This window comes from Pipra filicauda, unplaced genomic scaffold (assembly GCF_003945595.2).
Source record: "Pipra filicauda isolate LSUMZ 115617 unplaced genomic scaffold, ASM394559v2 scaffold190_size1978887_pilon, whole genome shotgun sequence".
Lineage (NCBI taxonomy): Eukaryota > Metazoa > Chordata > Aves > Passeriformes > Pipridae > Pipra > Pipra filicauda.
In genome coordinates this window covers 548,871-569,034 of record NW_024104299.1, presented here as the reverse complement: position 1 = coordinate 569,034, position 20,164 = coordinate 548,871, and the positions used below count along the sequence as shown (strand labels likewise).

Below are 20,164 nucleotides of genomic sequence, written 5' to 3'. Positions count from 1 at the left end.
GAAAACCTGTCTCTCTCTTTTTTACCCCCAAATGCCCACAGAAACTTCTGGGAGGATACTTGGTATAAGGCGCTGGATCCTGTGCCCAGGCCACCAGTGTAAATCTAGATTCACGCCCACCAGAGTGAAGAGGAAGCTTTCTCCTCTCCCTGGTGTGAACGCTTAAGGGACGCGTCACCCCCCGCTTCCCCGGATCGAGCAGCACTCTCTGGTTCAAGAACAGCGGGGCCAGGGTGCCCAAAAAGGGCCGGGGCTGGCATAGTTTGGTGAGGAAACTTTCTCCTCCCGGCTAGGGCTGGTTGGGGTGATGGTGATTCCGTCCCCCCGCCGCAGCCCCGAGCCGCCGGGCGGGGGGAACCCCGGGGAGCGCTCTGCCATTGCAGTCCCGGGGGGCTCGGGGCGCAGGGCTGCGGGGGCAAAGCGCTGTGTCTGGGGAGGGGGGCTGCCGGAGCGGAGCGAGAAGCCCTCGCTCTTTTGGTTCCTTTCCAAGCATTTTTTAGCGGAGGAAGGATGTAATAACATGCCACGGGCAATAAATCATAGACTAGCTACTCCCCCTGGCTCCCCTCCCCCCTCCCGGCGGTCCCGGCCCCTCTATAGCGGGAGGGGCGGAGGGGCCGCCGGCAGAGCGCCGCGACCGCCGGGACGAGCAGACCAGCGCCTGCCCGCGTCCGCCAGCCGCTCCAGCATGGACCTCCGCGCCCTGGCGCTGCTCGCCTTCGCCCTGGCCGTCATCTCCCTCTCAGAGGGTAAGTGAGCTGCTGGGCCGCGCCGCTCTCCCGCCTGCTTGCCGCTGGCATCGCTCCTGCCGGCAGCCCGGCCAGGAGCGATGGTCCCGCGGAAATCCCCGCTCTTCCCCACACTCCCCGCAGCCGGCCCGCTGTCCCGGCTCGGGCTCCGGCCGCGGCTCAGATGTGCGCGTCTGGCGAGCCCGAGCGATGGCTGTGGTGAGCTGGAAGCAGGCAGGCTCCCATCCCTCCCTCCCCTCCATCCCTCCCTGGCTTTTTTCAAAAAGCTGGCCAAAGCGGTCCTCTCTGCCAAACTCGCCCCAGATTGAAATCGTCTGGGGTAAGACTTTCAGCAGCGCTCGGTCTGCAGGGAGGTGGTTTGGCCGCAAAATATGCATATCGACTTTCCCTTTAGAAAAACCCAACCCTTAAAGTTACAAGAAATTAGAAACAGGCTGTTGTTCAATTCCTTTTCTGTCCTCTGTTGTGATCTATCTTCCCTCAATCAGTGCAGAGCTGAGCCAAAGCGGTCACTCGGCAGGAATTTACCGCGCCCCCGGCGCGGGTGCACGGGGAGGTTTCGGGGGGCGCAGGGATCTTCAGTGACGAGGGGTCTGGGGGGTCGCGGGCTGGCGGCCGGCACTGCTTTTGGTCTCGAAGGCAGCGGCCCCCGCAGTCATCCTTCCCGCACCGCAGCGCCGTCTCACAGCCCGATCGCCCCACGCCAGTCCCCGCGGTCCCGCGTGTCTACCCCGAAGCCCGGCCACAGCGGCAGCTTCCCGGCTTGTTTGCCGGCTGCACTCCGTGGCAGCCGCCGGGTTCGGACAGCCCCGGAGAGCGCGGCAACGCGCTTCTTGCCCCGCATCCCGCGGGGAGCCCTGTACCCTGGGGCTCCGGGGGAGCGGGGACCGCGCGGGGCAGCTGCACTCCCCACGCGTGGAGGGGCGAGGGTCCTGCCCGCAACCTCTGGGCATCTCCCGGACGTTCTTCTTGCGTCTGGCTTCTCGCCTGGCAGAGATTTGCCACCACTTGTCCGTTCATCGAAATCTCGCTGGCTGGATAATAGGTGCTTTTTCAAACTTTCGCTCCCGTCCTATTCTCCCATTCTGTCGACCGAAACTTGGGTGTTCCCGACCCAGGGCGGCCGAGGATGCCCTCCGGTGCCCTCTTTGTTTAGCCTGAGAGAGTTAATTGCTCCCGAATATTTCCCCGATGCCTTTCCACAATACTGTCCTCGCAGCAGCCCCGTCCCGGTGGAACACGGAGGGCACTGTCCAGCGAGCCGGCCCGGCCCAGGTGGGCTCCAGCCCGCGCCGCGTTCGCCGGGACCCACCACCCTGGGGCTGCAGACTGGGAGGCGAGCGGCAGGCAGCGAAGGCAGACCCTGGGGACCACGAGTGGCAGTGCCAGCCCCGGCGAGTGCAGGTCTAGAGGCATGGGAGTAGGGGACCGGGGGCTCAGGAGCTCTCCCTCTCCTCCTTCCCTCTGGCAGCGCTTGGCTCAGGGTTGGGGGGCCCACAGAGCTGCCCGGCTGCACCTCGGTTCGCTCCTAGCGCGGCTGCACTCCCTTGCTGGCAGCGAGCGACAGCGGGTATCTTTATAGGGGGTAAGCGTGTGGCTACCTGAGTAAGGAAAAGAGCTGGAGAGAAACTAGCGTAAGGACAGTGACCCCCACCGTCTTGCAGCGATAAGAGAGTTAAGGTTTTTTGCCTATTTCTTTGCATGTCGTATAGTGCTCTCAACCCTGATCCAGATGAGGTCTTGCAGGGCTTCCTGGTACTGGAAGGCAGGTGAGCTCTGAATTCTTCCTAGTCACCTAGTAAAGTTCTATCTGTCTATCCCAGCTTTGCTTTCCAGGGAAATGTAGCTGTTCTAGACTTAAAAAGTTACCATCCATCTCCTGATAATGACAGATGCATCCTAAACTAAACAGAAGTAAAATGATGCTTCCATCAAATGTTTTGTCTGTTCACGTCCAGCCTGCTTGCCTGGATATAGCTTCCCTCTCTATTCAACCATCCAGAGCTTCCTAGCCCACACAGCAAGTTACTATCAGTAACTTTGCAGAAGTGGCAACTCACTTCTTCCCTTACTGTCCAGTTTCAGTGTGGGTGAACAGAAGCAGATCCCTATGGGGTGAAATAGGTATCATCCAACATTGACAAGTCGCCACTCTGTGAGAGAGTTTTGTGTGTGCTTTCTAGAAAGAATTTGCCAGTAAAGGTGGGTGTTCAGAGCCAGCAAAACTCGAATTTGGGTTAGAAAGCAATAAAACTATTTATTATTTTTGAAAAGCCCAAACCCAAAACCCTTTCAAACTCTTCTAGTCCAGGTCAAAAGAGGTTCTTTTTTTCTTCTCATCTAAGTAAAATTAGGCTGAAGGAATGACATTGAGATGTCTGACTAGCATCTGGTTTTTCTGTAACTTTTGACTGTATTCTACCATTTTAACTAAATGTGCCAGACAGATAAAGGTCTCAAGAGCTTTATGTGCCATCAGTTTTATGAAATCGATGTTTTCATCTAACAGAGCAATTAACAGACTATATTAATTTGCCCCACTGTGAGAATGGCTTCAGCTTGTGCTCAGTGTTTGTTAGGCATCAGAGACCTCCCAGAGCATTAACACTTGCAGTACACGTGTAGATGTTTAGGATAGTTGTGCTTGTAGCAAATGTGGGTAGAGTCCTTCCCAAATCTTCCTTCTCGAAGCCTGGCCATCATGATGATGATGATGATGATGATGACATGTGTAGAATAATTAATCAGCTTAACCAGCCCTAATGTGCATGGAACAATATGTTTCAAATTTTGAAATGAAATAGGGAATGTGTTTGTCAGCCTCAAAGCAAGACCAGAAATGTCTCCTTCCTAAATTATGGCCCCCAGATGGCCCCTTCCCCCTCCTACTTTAGGAAGATAGGGGTTCATGTCTTGGGAGATGCCACAGTTTTCCCTGTTTTTCAGCCTTGAGAACACAGTGAACCAAGGGGCAGTGGCAGGAGATACTAGTTCCCTCTTAGTGGTACAGAGAGCTGACCTGATCGGTGCCTGTCCTGATGCTCTCTGGTGCTCAGTGCCTGTTGCTGATCATCACCAAGCAAAGGGATTCTTGTGCTGGGGGGGATTCGTCACTGAACACTGAATGCTAAGACTTCTCCTCTTCCTTGCTGTGCTGGATGCCTTTTCTTGGGCCAGAAACAACTTTAGGACTTACAGACATGTTAGTCATGGTTAAACTTTCTCTGCTCCTAATTTCAAGTGGTATGGGATTGAAAATACCGCCTCGAGTCTCAGAGAGGACAGGATTACATTATCAAATCATAGATCTGAACAGTTCATCTCTTGCATGTTGTTTAGGTTAAAGCTTGCTTAAACTTAGTTGGTACAAGCTTGCAGAGACAGTGTCACTGCAGCTGTCCTGAGTGGTGTTGTATGACTGTATTGTTTCAGCCTCCCTTTCCGATACAAGCTCACAGATGTGTAGCTATCAGGCACAGATTTGCAGTGGAAAATCCTAGTGTCTTCCTCACTCCCTTTCACATTAGCACTAGCCTGTCTAAGGCATGTCCTTGAGGTTCACCCTGTAGCCCTCCTTCCTCCTCCCCCTGCAGATGGGAGCTTCTCCTCCCTTTTATTAACTCCTAGATGGGATCACTGATAGAAAAGTCCTTCAATTTTCTTAACCCAGATTCTGGTGTGAATCTAGAGGAGCTCTACTCCCACTGATTAATTTCACTCATATGGCATCTGATTCCGGTTTATTGCTTGGTAGAGGCACTTGGAAAAAAGGTTTCCCTCCTGAAGACAGGAAAATTTCACCCTGTTGTCTATGGTTATGTGTGCTAGAGACAGGCATCGATAAATGTGTGATATATGTAGATCAGTTACCCTTTGAAATCTGTCTCTTTTCTCACCTTCCTAGACAGCTGTTTAGATATTCCAAGCCTTAGCTCCCCATCTGCCTTTAAGGGAACTGGATTTGGATGCTGCAAGTAGTCCTGTGTGGCTAAACAAACAGGGCCCCAGATTTCCATGTGGTATCTCAAACCCTGTCAGATATAGATCTGACCATCTACAGCATGAGCCAGACCTCCAGGGTTAGGTATATGAATTTAATTCCTCTCAGAGACTGAAAACTGCTCCACTGGGAAATTGTTTAAAATCTTAGTCATCTCCTCCTAGACTTCCAGGTAAGACTTCTGTGTTTGTATTTTATTGCACTTGGAGCTTTGAAACTTAGAGTACCTTACTCATGTGCACTTCGTTGCCAGTAATCAAGTTCTCCCATGGACAAATCGGGTAGCAGAGGCTGTAGTGGGCTCCAGGCTGGTTTTCTCATGTATATGCATGCATATACATGGCTGATTTTTAGCCTAGGGCGTTAAACCTAATTCTGTCCCTAATGATGCCAGTGACAGAACTCTCCTCCAGTCCGGTGGCCCCTGAATAGTGTATTTAGGGCGCCCTGCCTGATAACTGTCTCCTCGATTGCCGTTATTTAGCCACAGGCTGGAAATTCAAAAGACTCAAAATCTCTTCTGTAAAACCGCTTGGATCTCACATCTCTGAGCCTCACCTTCTTGTGCCTGTACCTCGGTTGGGAGTCAGAGCTGGCAGCAGTGAGGAAAGGTCAGCTGGGCCCTGGGAACGCCTGCAAAACCGGGGTTTTTCTGTAGCCAGTAAGTCCGCTGTGAAAAGCCTGCACCTGAGCCGATCCGTTTTGATCTGAACTCTTTGGAATTCATCGCTTTCTTCTGGCTACCTTCTAATTTGGCCTCGGGTCAAAATCGTTTGAGTAGAACAACACTGAGGACAAGTGCCCCCTCTTTTGGCCTTTATCTCGTCTAATTACCAGGAGCATCCCTGCACAATGGAGCGGCTCCTTATTCTAATCTCTTCTACTTTACTTATCTTCATTTTCTTTCCCGCTTCTTTTGTCTTTCAAAATCCCACGCACCGTTATTGAAAGGCTGGACACTGGGCTAAAGGGATTGTGCTCTGAGCTGTGAGCAAATGCTCTCCCAAAGTTACAGCTTTTCTACTGCTGTTTTTTCACCTGCATATTTGGAGGGAGTTCCTTTCTGTCGGCCCTGTTCTGTGTATCTGTGCTGCTGACCGGGAGCAAGAGGGAGTAACGTGTCCTTTCCCTCCCTTTGTCTCGCAGAGAAACCCGTCAGCCTGACTTACCGATGTCCCTGTCGATTCTACGAGAGCAACGTGGCAAGAGCCAACATTAAGCACCTCAAAATCCTCTCCACACCTAACTGCTCACTTCAGATTGTGTAAGTCTTTTTTCATCTGGGTGCAAATCTCAGGTGTCAAAAAGAAGAGTCACAGAGCTGGTGCCTGCTCTGGTAGTTGTGTTTCAGTCTGTCTCATCCCATGATTCCGAATTCATCTCTTCACCCCATATGTCAGATACAGCTGGACTCTTGCTTTACCCCACATAAAGGAGCCCAGCTGGATGTTTCTCAGCTGTGTTCTACCTCTGTGATTTCCCTGTGACTCTGTGATCCCATGTCCTGTTCCCCCGTGGATATGTGAGCAGCAATGTCAGACAGGCTGTCCATTGCCTTCAATGTGGAGCTTCATGCCTCGGGGTAAAGACTTTACAGTGGGGTCTGAGTCTTCTAATTTCTCACTTCACCATAGAGTGGAGCTAAACAAGCAGAAGGGATTCCTGTATTTCATGTATCCTCCACAGGAGGTACAGACTCTAAACATGTGATGGCCTGATCTAGGAACACTTAACAGTGACTGTCTCAGTAAATTCAAGCTGGACAGAAATTATGGCTTCCCAATGGAAAATAACCTCTTCATTTTTGCTGAAAAAGAAACCCTGGTTTTCAGGAAAAATGGGGGGTTTTCTGTTTGTTTTTGTAGATTCGTGTGTGCGTGTGTATGTGTGTTTTAGGAAAGGTTTTTTGGTTCATGGGTGACCCCCTTCCTCCCCTCCCAGAATTCAAAATCTTCAGAAGAAGAGAAATAACATTCATCTTTTCATTGCATGAGAGCCTTACTACTATCAACTTCTCTTGATCTCTGTAAGAGGGTGTCAGTGACTAGATTTGGTGTCTGTGCAGTCCCATTACTAGTGCGGTCTTTGACCCATGTGTTGAGCCCTTCCTCTTGCCACTCAAATGCTGTAAAAATCCGTTCTTGTCATCCAAAACATTTCTTCACTCAGAAAACTGGTGTGGTTTGCATCAGATTTCTCAGGAATGTGTATGAGTGTGTATCCATTCATGAAACAGTTTTTATTTATGATTTTTTTTCTGTTTTAAACCACACTGGGTATATCATACACATTTTATCATGTGTGCTTCTGCCTTAGGATTTGTTGGAGGACAGTGAGAAAAATGTAAGCCTCAGCTGAGAAATAATTTCCTTTCACAGAAATGGCAAAACCAGCTGTGACAAACTCCAATCTCTACCTATGAACAATTTTGGAGGCAAGCATCCAAAATGCAAGAGTGCATGGATTTGTGCTCTGGGACTGTCAGTGGATGTCATAAGGGTCCCAGTGCTAAGGCTTTGTAGAGGATTTTGAATTTTTTGGAGTAATTTCAAGAAAATGACAGCATTTAAGAGAGGATAGAGTATATACTTATCTCCTAATTAATGTAGGATTATAGTCAATAAAGATAGATAAGAGCACGAAATACAGAAACAGAAACATCTCATGTTCTTGTCCGTTCCTGCCCCAAATGTGTTTGTCTGTGGTACACAGAACACATGAACCTGTAGTTTACCATCTTTTTGTTACTTTAAAAAGTAAGGTACTTAAAAACCTCCCTCCAAATACTCTTGAAACATCATGAGTTTGAACTAGGTCTTTATCAAAACAGGAGGTAAAGCATAATCAAAACTAACATATGAATTTCTCATCTTGATGGTTTTAAGCATTATACAGTAAATAAATAAAAAGCTACTGTTTTCAGGAATAGAGAATCTAAGTGACACATATAGTTGCCAGGAAATATTTTGTGGTTTGTTTTTGGTTGTTTTGTTTTGTTTTCTTGGGGGGGGGTTGTTTGTTTGTTTTTGGGTTTTTTTGGTGTGTGTTTTTGTGGGTTTTTGTTGTTTTGTGTGGGTTTTTTACTTTTCTTTTTTTTTGTTTTGTTTTTTTGTTTGTTTGTTTTGTGTGGTTTTTTGTTTTTGTTTGTTTGTTTGTTTTGTTTTTTGCACAAATACATTTTCCCTTTTGTTTGAGGGGAATTGTACCTGAAAAAAAGTCTTAAGAGCAGGCTTTTGTCTTTCATTCTATTGGAAGTCATCTCTCCAAATCCAGGGAACTCCTCTGTCAATGTGTACTTCTACAAAGCCCACACTAAATTCCTTGCTTTTCAGTGCAGGGAAATAAACATTTTTAGCATGCAATTAATTGCATTAAGTAGACACCTAAACCAGTCCAAGTTAAACACTCCATACAGTTGCCTACATCTCTTCTGTGACTGCACAGGGAGCAGGGGCTGACAGGCTCAGAAATAAATGTCTAAAGAAGTCAATGTCTTAATATTAGGTGAGAGGTAATATTAGGTGAGAGGAATTGTGTTGTATGTGGCTGGAGACTGGTTAAGTGTGCTTTTGATTCTGTGTCCTGTGAGGCCAAGAATTCCCAGGCATTGCTAACATCAGCAAATCCATTCTTGCACTCTGTTGGTATCACTTCACTGGAAATGCTCCAGCTTGGCACTGCTGTAAGGGAAATATGAATTAAGCCCATTCATCTCTTTATTGGCGCAGAGATTGCAAAACGGATCTTCGATGTGTTTATGTTACAACTGTGTTGTTGCATAACTTCAGACCAAGGAGCCTTTTTGACCTGTTATTTCTTATGCCATAGTTTTATATTCTGCAGATTTCATTTTATAAAGTGAGGAACATTTTGGCTCCCGTCCAGAAAAATGTTTAAACAAGTACTGAACTTATTCGTATGGGCATTTCCATAAAATTGCTGTTCTTTGCACTTTTCCATGGCAGGCAGGCTGTTTAAAGGGGAAATTTTTGAGCAGCTGGGGCAGAGGCAGGGTGCTGCAGGGAAAGCGGGAGATAACAACACTCAAGAGGCCCTGAGATCCCTGGAGGGCGAGACCTGCTGGTGAAAAGCTATTTGTCCTGCTTCTGAATGAAAGGTGCAGATAAGCACAAATTCAAGGCTGAATTCAAATTAGCTAAACAGTCTGGTGTGGGTAGTGCAGCTTGTACATCCAGGAGAACCCCCTCAGGAAGTTTCTGCCTTTGTTTCTAGCCCTGAGTGAATACATGAGGGAAAACCTGCCTCTGGCACTATGATACTTACAGTTGTCTTCCTGATTGCAACCTGTTAGTTCAGTCTTAGTGTAATACAAAAAGCTAACAGGTGACCAGACCCTTTCTTTCAGAAAACTCAAGAGGTATGGTTTCATGTCTGTCCTCAAAACCTGTGAAACTTCAGTTTTGATTTGAGTCTGAAAGCTGTTCTTAATCAATTCCTTACAAAAATTACCTAAATTTACCATGTCAGTATTTCCAAATGAAATTTTTCCTGTTGTTGACACTGAACAGCCCAGGTATGAATTGGAAATCTTACATTCAAATTCTGTATTTGTCCCACTCTCGCATGATTCCCACTAGAGACCACAAGAGCCGGCATCGAAGGAGACAGGTGGTACCAGTGCTTCTAAAGCAGTGATATTTATAAAAGGTATCTTGAGGGTGGGTTAACCGAGGGCAGCACTGGCACCCAAGGAAAATAAGGCACCCAGGGATGGGTGGTAGATGTGGGCTGAGGAGTGTTGCACATCAGACTCACTCTGACTTTTCTTCTTTGGCAGTGCAAGGCTCAAGAGCAACAGCAAGCAAGTATGCATTGATCCCAAGTTAAAGTGGATCCAGGAATATCTGGAGAAGGCTTTAAACAAGTAAGGCAAGACACAAATGGACTTAACAGCTAACATCCTGAGTTATTAAAGGGTAGAACATTAAGGGCTGGCTTTTACCAGATACTGTTTTGAAGAAGGGTTTGGAATTGACCTAATTTGTATTAAAACAACAGCTTCTAGTATATCCTAGATATTAAAATAAGAATTTTGCCAGGGTTTGAGGCAAAATCAATGCCAATGAATATGTTCTGGGGTCCCAAACTCATCCTCTTTTTTAAAAAACACCGTTCTCCCAAGGAAAATTCTTCCTTTATGCCCCCTCCTCCCCAAGCCAAACTACAATTCCTTCAGAATCTATATCGTTCCAGTGTCTTTGGAGCCCCTTCTCCATGTTATACCAGGACTCTGATTGCACAGGCAGCTGAGGCCTAGGGCACTAAAAATTGTCTCTCTGCTGGCCAGTGTGGAGCGCTAATAATGTCGACCGAGGCGAGATGTGCTGACACGAATAAGGCTTTCCCATAAGGCCAGAGGTAAACCAGCCAAACTTGGCAAATTCAGACTCTTTAAATCTGTTTTTATTACCCTTGAAAGTGGTTGATCATGTCTACTTTGAGGTGGACTCAGTCCATATCTGTTCAATTTTCCATCAAGAAAGAAAGAGCAGCACAGAGCAAATTTCCGTGTTGAGCTGCAGGGGAGGGCTCCCGCCTTCCAGGTTTAGAAGATGAGACAGGTGATGGTACAAAGCATTTCCTTGCTCTTAATCTAGCAGGGCTGCTGTTGATTCAGCAGCAACATTTTGGCCAGCAAGCCTACCTGTGCACTCAGTATCCCTCTCACCCTTGCCCACCACATTCCCACCCCTCAGTAACTGTGCTGTAACCCTGCTAAACCTTGTCCCCCCTGCATCTGTGGGGTGAAGGCAGGGCTGGAATCCAGTAATTTGCAAAAGCAATGCATTATTGGGGAAGGTATGGCCCTAGGGCAGATGTGAGGCACAGGTAGCTGAATGCCCTCCACTGTTTGCTTTGTAAATGCATCTGCCAAAAAAGGGGTAGAGTTAAAAAAAAAAAAAAATTCTTTGTTGTCCTCCCCCCCACACACCCTGTGTTCTTACAATAAACAAGGGGGAAAAACACTACCAGAAGTAGAGAGATCCCTCCATGTGTCCCTTTAATCACCACACTGGGGCCAAGAGTGAGGAGGAAGAAGGAGAAAGAAGCCAGCTAACTGTGATTCCAGCCCTGACAGCTCTTCCCATCTCATCCAATGCTCAGTGCCTTCTATGCTGCCACCACTCAGCCCTTTTGTCCTTTGGACAAATTCTCTGTAGAAGTAATCCAGGTTAATGCTGCCAGGACGGCTTTGGGTTTAGATACAACTGAACCTAAGAGTAGGATGTGGCTCATGCTGACTACCCTAGGGACTTGAGCTACTCTGTTTTACAAGTTGGGAAAGTCCTCAAGCTCCTGCTTGAGCTTCTGTTTGCTGTCATCCCCAACCTGAAACTTAGGAGGCACTTTAGAAATGTGTAGGGTTGGGCAAATGTGATTGTGTGCCTGTCTGACTTAGGGGAACAACTCAGCTGGAACACGATCTGCTCTCACTTCCACTAGTGAAGCTGTGGGGCCGGCTCTACTGAAACCAATGAGTCTGCCTGATCTCCAGCCAGATTCTGGGTTTTGTTTACCTAATGCAATTCTGCTAATTTGGTGTATTTCATCCTGGTTTACACTGAGTAACAAAAGAGAATTTGGTCCCAGCTCTATGAAATGACAGAAAACATATATCTCCATCACCTAATCCTGTAATCATTGCATTGTTTTCATTTTCCAACTAGTAATGCTAGCACCAGTGGCATTTTCATGCTCCACAGACAGTCAGGGTCTGTCTGTAGCATTTTCACAAGGCATGTTTTCGATATATTTTAGTGCACAGCTTTGACTTCTTCTGAAACGTACTTTGGAATATATTTATAGCGCATCAAATAATTCATATATTTGAATTGGAGCCATATGAATGTTGGTAGTTTAAAACACCGATATCCCTCTAAACTACTAACAGCTTGTAAAATGAATCTATATAGATCTATAAATGTTAATGTAGCTATCAGTTTCAATCAGCCATATATTATATTTTTTCACTTGTACTGAAATTGTATTAAATGTGACATTACCCTATATGCACTAGCAATAAAATGGCTAATTGTTTCATGTTATGAAAACCCAATTGTACATGGGAATTTATTTTTCTGGAATAAAATCAATACGTTTTGTAGAAAGGGCTCTTGTAATTGTTTAAGTAGAATCCAAACTGTGAAGACATCTTAATCTATACCATCACTTCAGTATGAGAATATCTTCAGTGTTATAATCTGAAGCTAAGAGCAAGGAAAAGTTCCTAGAATAGTAATCCAATAAAGTTAATGGTGAAACCAGAGATAGTTTCTAGTAGGGAATTATTTTGCTCACTAATTCTGCTTAGGCTTTATTATTGCTTTATATTCATTACATCTCCATGTAATATACACACTCATGAGACATCGGTAAAATACATTCAGGCTGTCAAGAATTCAAATTCCTTAACTGGCTTTAAAAATCATTGAACAGCTGCTGTGGCCAACATCATTCAACATTCATTCATTTTATAGACAAGGGGCAAATCAGTCCTTTCTTGAAATAGCTAACAAATCCTCTATCACTTCCAGGCAATCCTAGTCATCATTTACAGTACATTGACTCCCTTTCCCTTCTCCTTTTGTAAAAGGATAATGCAAAATCAGGTCCTTACAGAGTTAACAGAGCCCAAAATAAACAGAGACCATCTTGTCCACTGTCATGTTAATATAGTCCCACTGCAGAACTTCCCTCAGTCCAAGATGCTGGAATCCATTAAACTCAGCTGATACTGTAGGCACAGAGAAGAGAGCTGATGGATTTGGAGAAGATAATAAAGTCACATGGGAAAAACCTTTGCTGGGAGAAAGGAATGGAAACTCTCAGTACTGCTGCCTTCCTACATTGTGTTGGGAAACCCCAGTGTGGCAGCTCTTCCTAATTTCTGACCTCATTTGTAAATAAGGGCTGAAGTCCAAGATGCCAGAACAACAACCTCCCAGAACTCCACCAAGTGTGTGTGGGGTGAAGGCCCCACACGGTGGGGGACAATGTAGGTGACTGTCTTTATAGCCTTGTTTTAAGGCACTGAATGCCCACAAATCTCCTTAGAGTAGCCATTGGTTCTTTCTGATGCATTTGGGGAGGGTTAGGCATTTTGGGTGAAAGGGTTGTTCTAGCCTTAGAGTTTTCAAATGTCCTGCTACCAGGGCACTTTCATTTGCCTAACATTCCTATGAGGCAGAGGGTGTATGAAAGGGGATATTATCATCATTTGCACCCCGTCAGCAAGATACGAAAGGACCATAGGATAAATGTGAATAAGGCCTTTGTATATGGATAATTTATGGCAGTCTTTTTTGTATTTTTCTTTTAATTTAGACCACGTCATCGCACTCATAAAAAAAAGCAACAGAAGAAACGGGGCCCCCTCTGCCCTTCCCGTGCAACATCACTAAAGTCTCCAGGGAGAAAGAATGGTAGGAAGCATTAGTTTCTGAGCTGGGATACTTCAGGTTCAAATCCCTGCTCTTCCATTGACCATCATATGGGATCTTGGGCAAATATATTAGCTTATCCAGACCTCCATTTCCCCTTATATTTGTTGAGAATAACATCTCTACCCCTCCTGCAAAGGAATATTATATAGATAAAACTCTGAAAAACAAGGGGAAATTTTAGCCACAACAGATGTGGGAAAATTTTCCCATTTTACAATGGGAAAATGGACACACAAAGAGACCAAAATAACACTGAAAAGCCAAAGTCAAAAACAGGGTAAAGGTTTGGGAGCTCTGTTTCTTTTAGGTCCAGTATCAAACTGACAGAGTTTAAATATAAATAATAGCTATGAATTTGCTACTGGTGTTTTTTAATGACAAAAGCAGCACCACGTGGTGACAACATGATTTGGTGCATGGGTTGATGCCTTTCCTATGGGAGATGCTAGGCAAGTCCCAGAGAATGGTATTATATATACCAATGCTCTGGATGTCCCAGTTGTTTTCATTATCTCACCAAAGTGGTTTGTCCGGCCTTTATGCACCAAAAGAAGTAGGGTTACTGCTGTGGGATATTGGAAAAGATATCTTCAAAGAGGAAAATTTTCCTCATGGCTTACTCATCCTTTTTGTACCCGGATGAGTTTCTGAGACTACTTTTAGTAGGAGTAGCCACAACTGTCTCTGACTGTGGTCACACAGACTTACTTGTCCAGCAGACATTGAAAGAGATGTTTGACAAGACACATCAGGACATCAGAGTTTTTGAATACCTGGTGTTTACCCTCTGACACTTGTAACTCAGCCTTAGTGACCTCATCTAGATTGCAAAAGGTTGATCAGCCTGGAGCAGGAGTAGGGGTCACTTCACAGAAAACCTGGAGGCCACCGATACAAACTGCCTCCTTGTTCTGAGTGCACAAGACACTTGTACAACTTGCCTAACCCACACTCTCCTGGGTGCCATGCTCACACTGAGACTGGGAGTCTCAATGTGTGTGCATCCCACCCTGAGCTCCCAACCTCAGCACCTCAGGCCTCACACATTTACTGTGCAACCTGTGGCTGCCTGCCCTCCCTGTCACCCCACCTTCACTGGGCAGCTGTCACCACAAGCTCTGCTGTGCTCCCCAACTGTTTACAGAGGGAGAGTCCCAGAGCAGGGAGGCCATGGGGATGATTCCTGGATGGGCAGCACACTGTGTGCCTCTGCTGTCCAGCCACCTCATGGTGGAAGCCAAACACCACCAAGAGCAGAGCACAGGCTGCCTTCTATGTTCTTCAGTCCTCACAGAGGCCAGGCACTCTCTGGAGCTGCAACCTGTGATCTCCATCAGTTGTGGGCAAGGGCAGGTAGAGGAGGCATTCCCAGTGCCACTTGCTCCACTACTGGGGCTGCTCACAAATGATTAATCCCTCCTTTCCCTGCTGGTTTTTTTTGCTGAGTTTCTTTGCCCACTGATAATTCTCTGCTCTGGCTTTCAAGTCCAGAATAAGCTTTCTAGCCAGCCTTCCTCCTATGTTAGTTCTGAACACCTTACTAACTGTTATGAGCACAACCTGCCCAAAATAACACCCGTTGCTGGGTTTGCCCTGTTGAGTCCCAGTAGCTCTTTGTGGAGAACTTCTCCCAAAATGTTCAGCAAATACTAGTTGGAGGGGCTACAAAAGAAATGCCTTTGCGTTAGTCCAAACACAGATTTGCTGTTTGACTAGGCCTGATATCAAAGCTCTTGCAACTGAAATAAACCTTAATAGTGTTTCACTCTGTTCTTCATCAACAGGAGGTTCAAGATGTAAGAGGCAAGCATTGTAAGCCGTCTACAGGATTTCTTACTGTAGGACCCAGAGAGCAGATAACCAGTATTAGGGAATGAATACATTTTACTGTTATCATGCAGCACAAAAGCAACGCTTCACGCATTTCCAAAGGGTTTTTTTTTCTTGTTTGGGTTTTTTCCCCCCCTTGCACAAATTGACTTGCTTTCACAGTGCTATTTTTATATAGTTAAGATGTAACTATTTGAAAAAAAATATGTTTTTTACAGGTTGGTTTATTACCTAGCACTGGGGGCAGATACCAATTTAAACTAACCCTATGTTATATAATATTTTATTACCTTTGTTATGTAGAGGTCCTGCTTTATTTAACTTTCTTTTGGTTCATGCAAGTCTCCTGGAGTTTTAAACCGAGAAGGACATGAACTGTACAGTGCAATGATGTTGTGTGTAAGTAGTGGAGGAACTCCTTGCCTCCAGAAGTCACAGAGGCCAAGAACATAGGAAGGCTAAAAAAGCATCAGATAAAAGTAGACAGCATTACCCTGGGTGGCATTTGGGGTGAGGGATTAAACTCAGGGCTGCAGGGCTAAAACCCTTCTCTGAAGATCAGAAACTTTGGTCACAGCTGTGAGCAGCCGAGCCAATGCACGTTTGGTATTGCAAGGTGCTAGTACTTGGTTTGTAGTAGTTGTGCGTGTTAGGAGCCACAACAGCAATCTGATGTCATCTGGCATTTCCTATGTTCCTGTGTTTCTGATGACAAATTTAGCAAAAAAAGAAGGAATGGGTTATTAAAGCTCTAAGCACACGACCATGTTGCAAGTCACCGGAGAAGTCAGATATGCTACCATGCACCAGGTATCTCTTCCCACCCATCCACAGGAGGTGACTTCAGCTTGCCTGGTTGGCTTTGCACTGAAGTAGGCTGAGATGCATTCACCCTTCACCAATGATGCTGTAGGTCTGCTACTGAACAGTCACACCTCCCTGAGGGCAGTCACATCTTTGATTGCTCTGGAGATACGCAGAAGAGGATATCTGGATGTATCTTTGGAAAAAAAGAGATGCCTGGGGCAAGAGAGGGTCTGACCAGTTTTTGGAAGGAGTGGTATTTCTTGGGTGTGGAAATGAAGGCCAACACTCACTGTTCACCAGCAGTCGTGGCCTCATTTGCTGGTGAACAGAATAGCCTCTGGAATTTCCTTTGCAAAGTACAGCTGGGGACAGGCACCACTCCTTGCACCAATCCCCTCTCTAAGCCAGAAGTTTCTTTTTCCTGATTCCTGCCTGTATACACAATATCTGTTATATAGCGTATGGAAAGATACCTGCAGCACTGATAATGATGTTATGGTGTGCACTGGGATCTGGGGGGAAGCACATTAGTGCAGCACAATGCTTGTGTTTGTGTGTATCTGTCTGTATTGTAAACAAAAAATGTTGTAAGATTGTCTTTTTTAGTGAGCTGGTTGCTTCAAAAGGACTCTTCCCTCTTCTCTGTGAACACAAAGGAGTGTTTCACTAAGCACTCCTTTTTTGTGGTAGGCATCTTTAATGCCAAAGCGTCACTTTGGCTAGCCAGGGACTACCTTATTTCCATGTGGATTCAGGTAAAAATCTTGTAAGTATTTTCCTCTCTGCAAAACAGGGCTATTGCAGAGAGTCCTTCAGCTGGGACCACATCACCTCATTTGCTTTAAAGCAGAAACCAACTGCTGTGCCTAAAATGTTTGTGTGTGTGATTTTGACATTCCTTCTCTTGTCATCATACCAACCTGGTGCTTAAGTATTTTTTGTCTCTGTTTTGAAAGGTCTGGTACCACTGTATTTGATGAGAATTGGAGTGTTGATTTAGTATGAGGAGGATCAGATCCTCTCTTTAAAGGCTAAAGACAGAAAGAAATTTTATGAGAAAACCAGAGTTTCTAGTATCCTCCCTGGAACTATACTTTATATCATAGGGTCAATCTCCTGTCCCACATATGCACCTGCAATTGCTAGTGGTTTGTGAGAGGCAGACATGGGAGTGTCACGGCCAAGAATGACTGCAGGGAAAGTGTGCAAGAATCTTGGTTTTGACATAGACGCAGAACTTCTCAGCCAGGAAGGTGCATTCTTCACACATAATTCCTATCAAAGGACAGCTTGAGGTCTGATTCATTCCCATTGGAGTAAATGGAGACTTAAATAATTCTCTGATTTTGATTCAGCAGCATATCTTGCTAATGATAATAGAGGCCATGACCATTTTTTTCTGGGGGAAACATTGGCTTTCTGGTGAGAAAATGAGTGGGTAGATGTGACTGTACAGCTTTGCCAGCGCTCTGCTGCAGTCCTTGTTAACAGGGAGTGCATCTGGGGTTAGCACCGTCAGGGAAAGGTCCCTGGGAACATGCCAACCCCACATTACAGCCTGGGCAAACAGACTGCTTTGACAGGAGCATTGAGATGGGCAGTGCTGAAGCACCCCAGCCAAACCCCAGGGTCCCAGCTCTGGACAGTGTAGCCAGGTAGAGGAGATACACCAGGAAAGGGGGTAACCTGTCAACCTTCTCTTCTGGGTGCAAACCAGTGAGTGCTGCAGGGGTAGACTGTGCTAAATGAAGGGCATTAGCTCCTGGGAGAAGTGCATGAGTAGCAGCAGGAAGGAAAGGCACTCTGTGCAAGACTGGGAAACATTTACAGCCAGGTGATGATTGTCTGGGTGCCTTGTGGGCCATCTGCCCCTGACATTTCTTGAGACCCACACAGTGACCTGGGCCCTGACACCTCTGTGCTGGTGAGGTGTCACTACTTACTTCACTACTGACATAGCTGAGACCACTCAGGGCATGGGGCTGGCTCTCGGGGGCCAGCACCATGTCCCTCTCTCACCTGGGCGAGGTTGAGCACAGCGTGAATGCAGACGTGGCACAGACCTGGCCAGAGACTTAAATGAGAATCTGCTAAAAGCTTTCTCTTGCTTTAGACCAAAATTCAACCTTGAGCGGAAGCTTTGCTCTGTGCCTGACATTATTTGCATGATGCATTGGGAAGAACAGCCACGCCCTTCACACCGGAGAAATCAGTTACTGGGCTGCCCCAGTGCACCACATGTCATTCCTTCCCTGCACCATGACTGGAGCAGGCTGAGAAGCAGCACTAGCAGAGTCTCGCTGGGGGAGAGAACTTGGTTTTCCTTTCTGCCTTTAACTGTTGACCAAAGACAGAATCAGGGAAAGGAAGCGTGAGGAGATGGGAGTGAGATAGAGACCACATGTGAAGAGGATGGAAAAGAGATGGCACTGAACTGTGCTGAAAAAGCAGCTTCCGTAAATGTGAAATCATCATGTGGGTATTTTCAACGTGCAGCTGTCAAATCCCAAGGTTGGATTATTTTTTAAGACTAGATGGTATTTATTGCTGTGTAAATTTTTTATTTATACTAGCTTTATACTTGTATGTATGAATATGTTATCTGAATTCTGCCTGAGGAAGGATGAAGAGTGACTTTCTGATGTGTTTTTAACTAAGGTGTTTTAGAAATGATGACTGTTTATTTTGCAATGAAGGCTATATTTGAAGTTAAATATACACTTTCTGTTGAAAATGCAGTTCCTATAGAATTCTTTGTGGCCATTTTCCATTTGCTAGCCTCTAAAGGGTCCTCCTTTTCTCTGGCAAGTAGTTTTGAGTAATGTGATTTATAGTAGCCAGCATTTTTTGTGAACTCATCACCTAAAATCTGATTTTTTTTCTTTACCAATATCCCACCAAGACAAGCCTTGTCTGAAAAGATGAAACCCTGGTGGCCACAGAGAAGAAAACATGTATCATGATGAAAGGGCTGCATGAACCTCTCATCTTCCACTCCTTAACAACTCAGTTTTGTCAGAATTGTCACAATGTGGTAAATACTGTACTTTATATTTTTATTAAGCAAAAAGAAATATCTTCCCAAATAATGTGAAAAGGGTTTTGTATTTGTGTTTCTTTAAGGCAGCTTTTATGGAGGAGCTATATTACGTTTTTGAAATTACTCCTTTCATAGAAAATTTGGAAAATAAACATTTATATTGTTGTAATTTCTCCCATAAATGTGTATGCACTTAAAATTTTCATAATAAAAATGTCTATCCAAATTAAGTTTTTACTCCTAATTTTTTTCCTCACATACAAACAGCTACAAGTTCCACTCAGAAAAAACGTTCAGAGGTAGTTTAAGTAAATGTCCAGTTTCAATGGCTCAGACTCTGTAGGGAACTTGAGGCAAAGGGCCCATGGGTCTTGCAGGGAGAAGCAGCCCAGCAGATTGAAATGGACCATCTTCAAAGGGAAACACTACCATTTGCTCCCTAAACAGAAATCCAAAATGTGATTTTACACCTTTTCCCCAAACTTGTCCCTGCAGCATTTTGGCTTCAGTGGAACTGAGAACTGTGAGCTGGTTTTGCTCCAGCAGCAGGGATGTCATCATCATCTGTGCTGAGGAAGGGATAAAGGTTTCTCTGAAAAGCCTGGAGGGTGTCAGGGGATGCATTTGATGAAAGAGCAGATGTGAGAAACACTGTCCTTGGGGCTGCTTTTCCCATGGCACAGCAGGGTCAATATTCAGTTTGGAGGTGAAGAATGGTTTTGGAGGCTTGTAGAACTGACCTGAGAACGTGGTGGTATAATCCTAACTTGGATAATGTTGTAGGAAATTTGCTACATGTTTAAAACTATGAGTTGAAAACTGTCTTGTCACTGCCTTTCTCCATCTCTGAGTTCTCATGGCAAGGGGAAATATGTTTCCTGAGGTCACCCTGGGTTCCCCACACTGACCTCCTCCAACATGCCCATCCTCCTCCATCCATCCACAGCAACAACACAAGTGAATCCCAGAAGTATGTACAGCTCTGGTTGGAGCAAAGTTTAGGGATAGTTTAATATAACAGAGAAACAGTACTTGAGCCTTACCAAGCTTCTTGCTCAATAAATATTTCTTGGCCAAATTGACGCAAGGCAAAAGACATGCAAAAAAAAGGAAAAAGGAAACTCATTTGACTGATGATCCCATTGCAAATCCAGCAATGATTTACTAAGAGACTATGAAAATCTCAGCAGGTAATTCTGAGTGCAGATGGTTAGTGAGAGATTCCCAGGGCACTGTGAAATGCATTGGGAGTAACTAGCTACAAAATTACACA

General features: G+C 45.5%; 1 protein-coding gene across 2 annotated transcripts; it reads left to right on the top strand.

Moving 5' to 3' along the window:
- Positions 1–515: 515 nt before the first annotated feature.
- Positions 516–19,114, top strand: CXCL12 (C-X-C motif chemokine ligand 12). Of its 2 annotated transcripts, XM_027718290.2 has the most exons (5): positions 516–749; positions 5,896–6,013; positions 9,548–9,634; positions 13,096–13,193; positions 14,999–19,114. In XM_027718290.2, the coding sequence occupies exons 1-5, from the start codon at positions 521–523 to the stop codon at positions 15,028–15,030; spliced, it is 564 nt and encodes a 187-aa protein (XP_027574091.2). In that variant the 5' UTR covers positions 516–520; the 3' UTR covers positions 15,031–19,114. The 2 variants fall into 2 exon arrangements, with proteins under 2 accessions (XP_027574091.2, XP_027574093.1); XM_027718292.2 differs by lacking the exon at positions 13,096–13,193 and having other exon boundaries at positions 538–749.
- Positions 19,115–20,164: the final 1,050 nt, after the last annotated feature.

Excerpts from the sequence above, each read along its gene's own strand:
- CXCL12 (XM_027718290.2), top strand. The coding sequence starts at position 521 with ATGCCACGGGCAATAAATCATAGACTAGCTACTCCCCCTGGCTCCCCT. Across the intron at positions 9,635-13,095 it reads CTGGAGAAGGCTTTAAACAA|ACCACGTCATCGCACTCATA; the intron begins GTAAGGCAAGAC and ends CTTTTAATTTAG. Across the intron at positions 13,194-14,998 it reads GTCTCCAGGGAGAAAGAATG|GAGGTTCAAGATGTAAGAGG; the intron begins GTAGGAAGCATT and ends CTTCATCAACAG.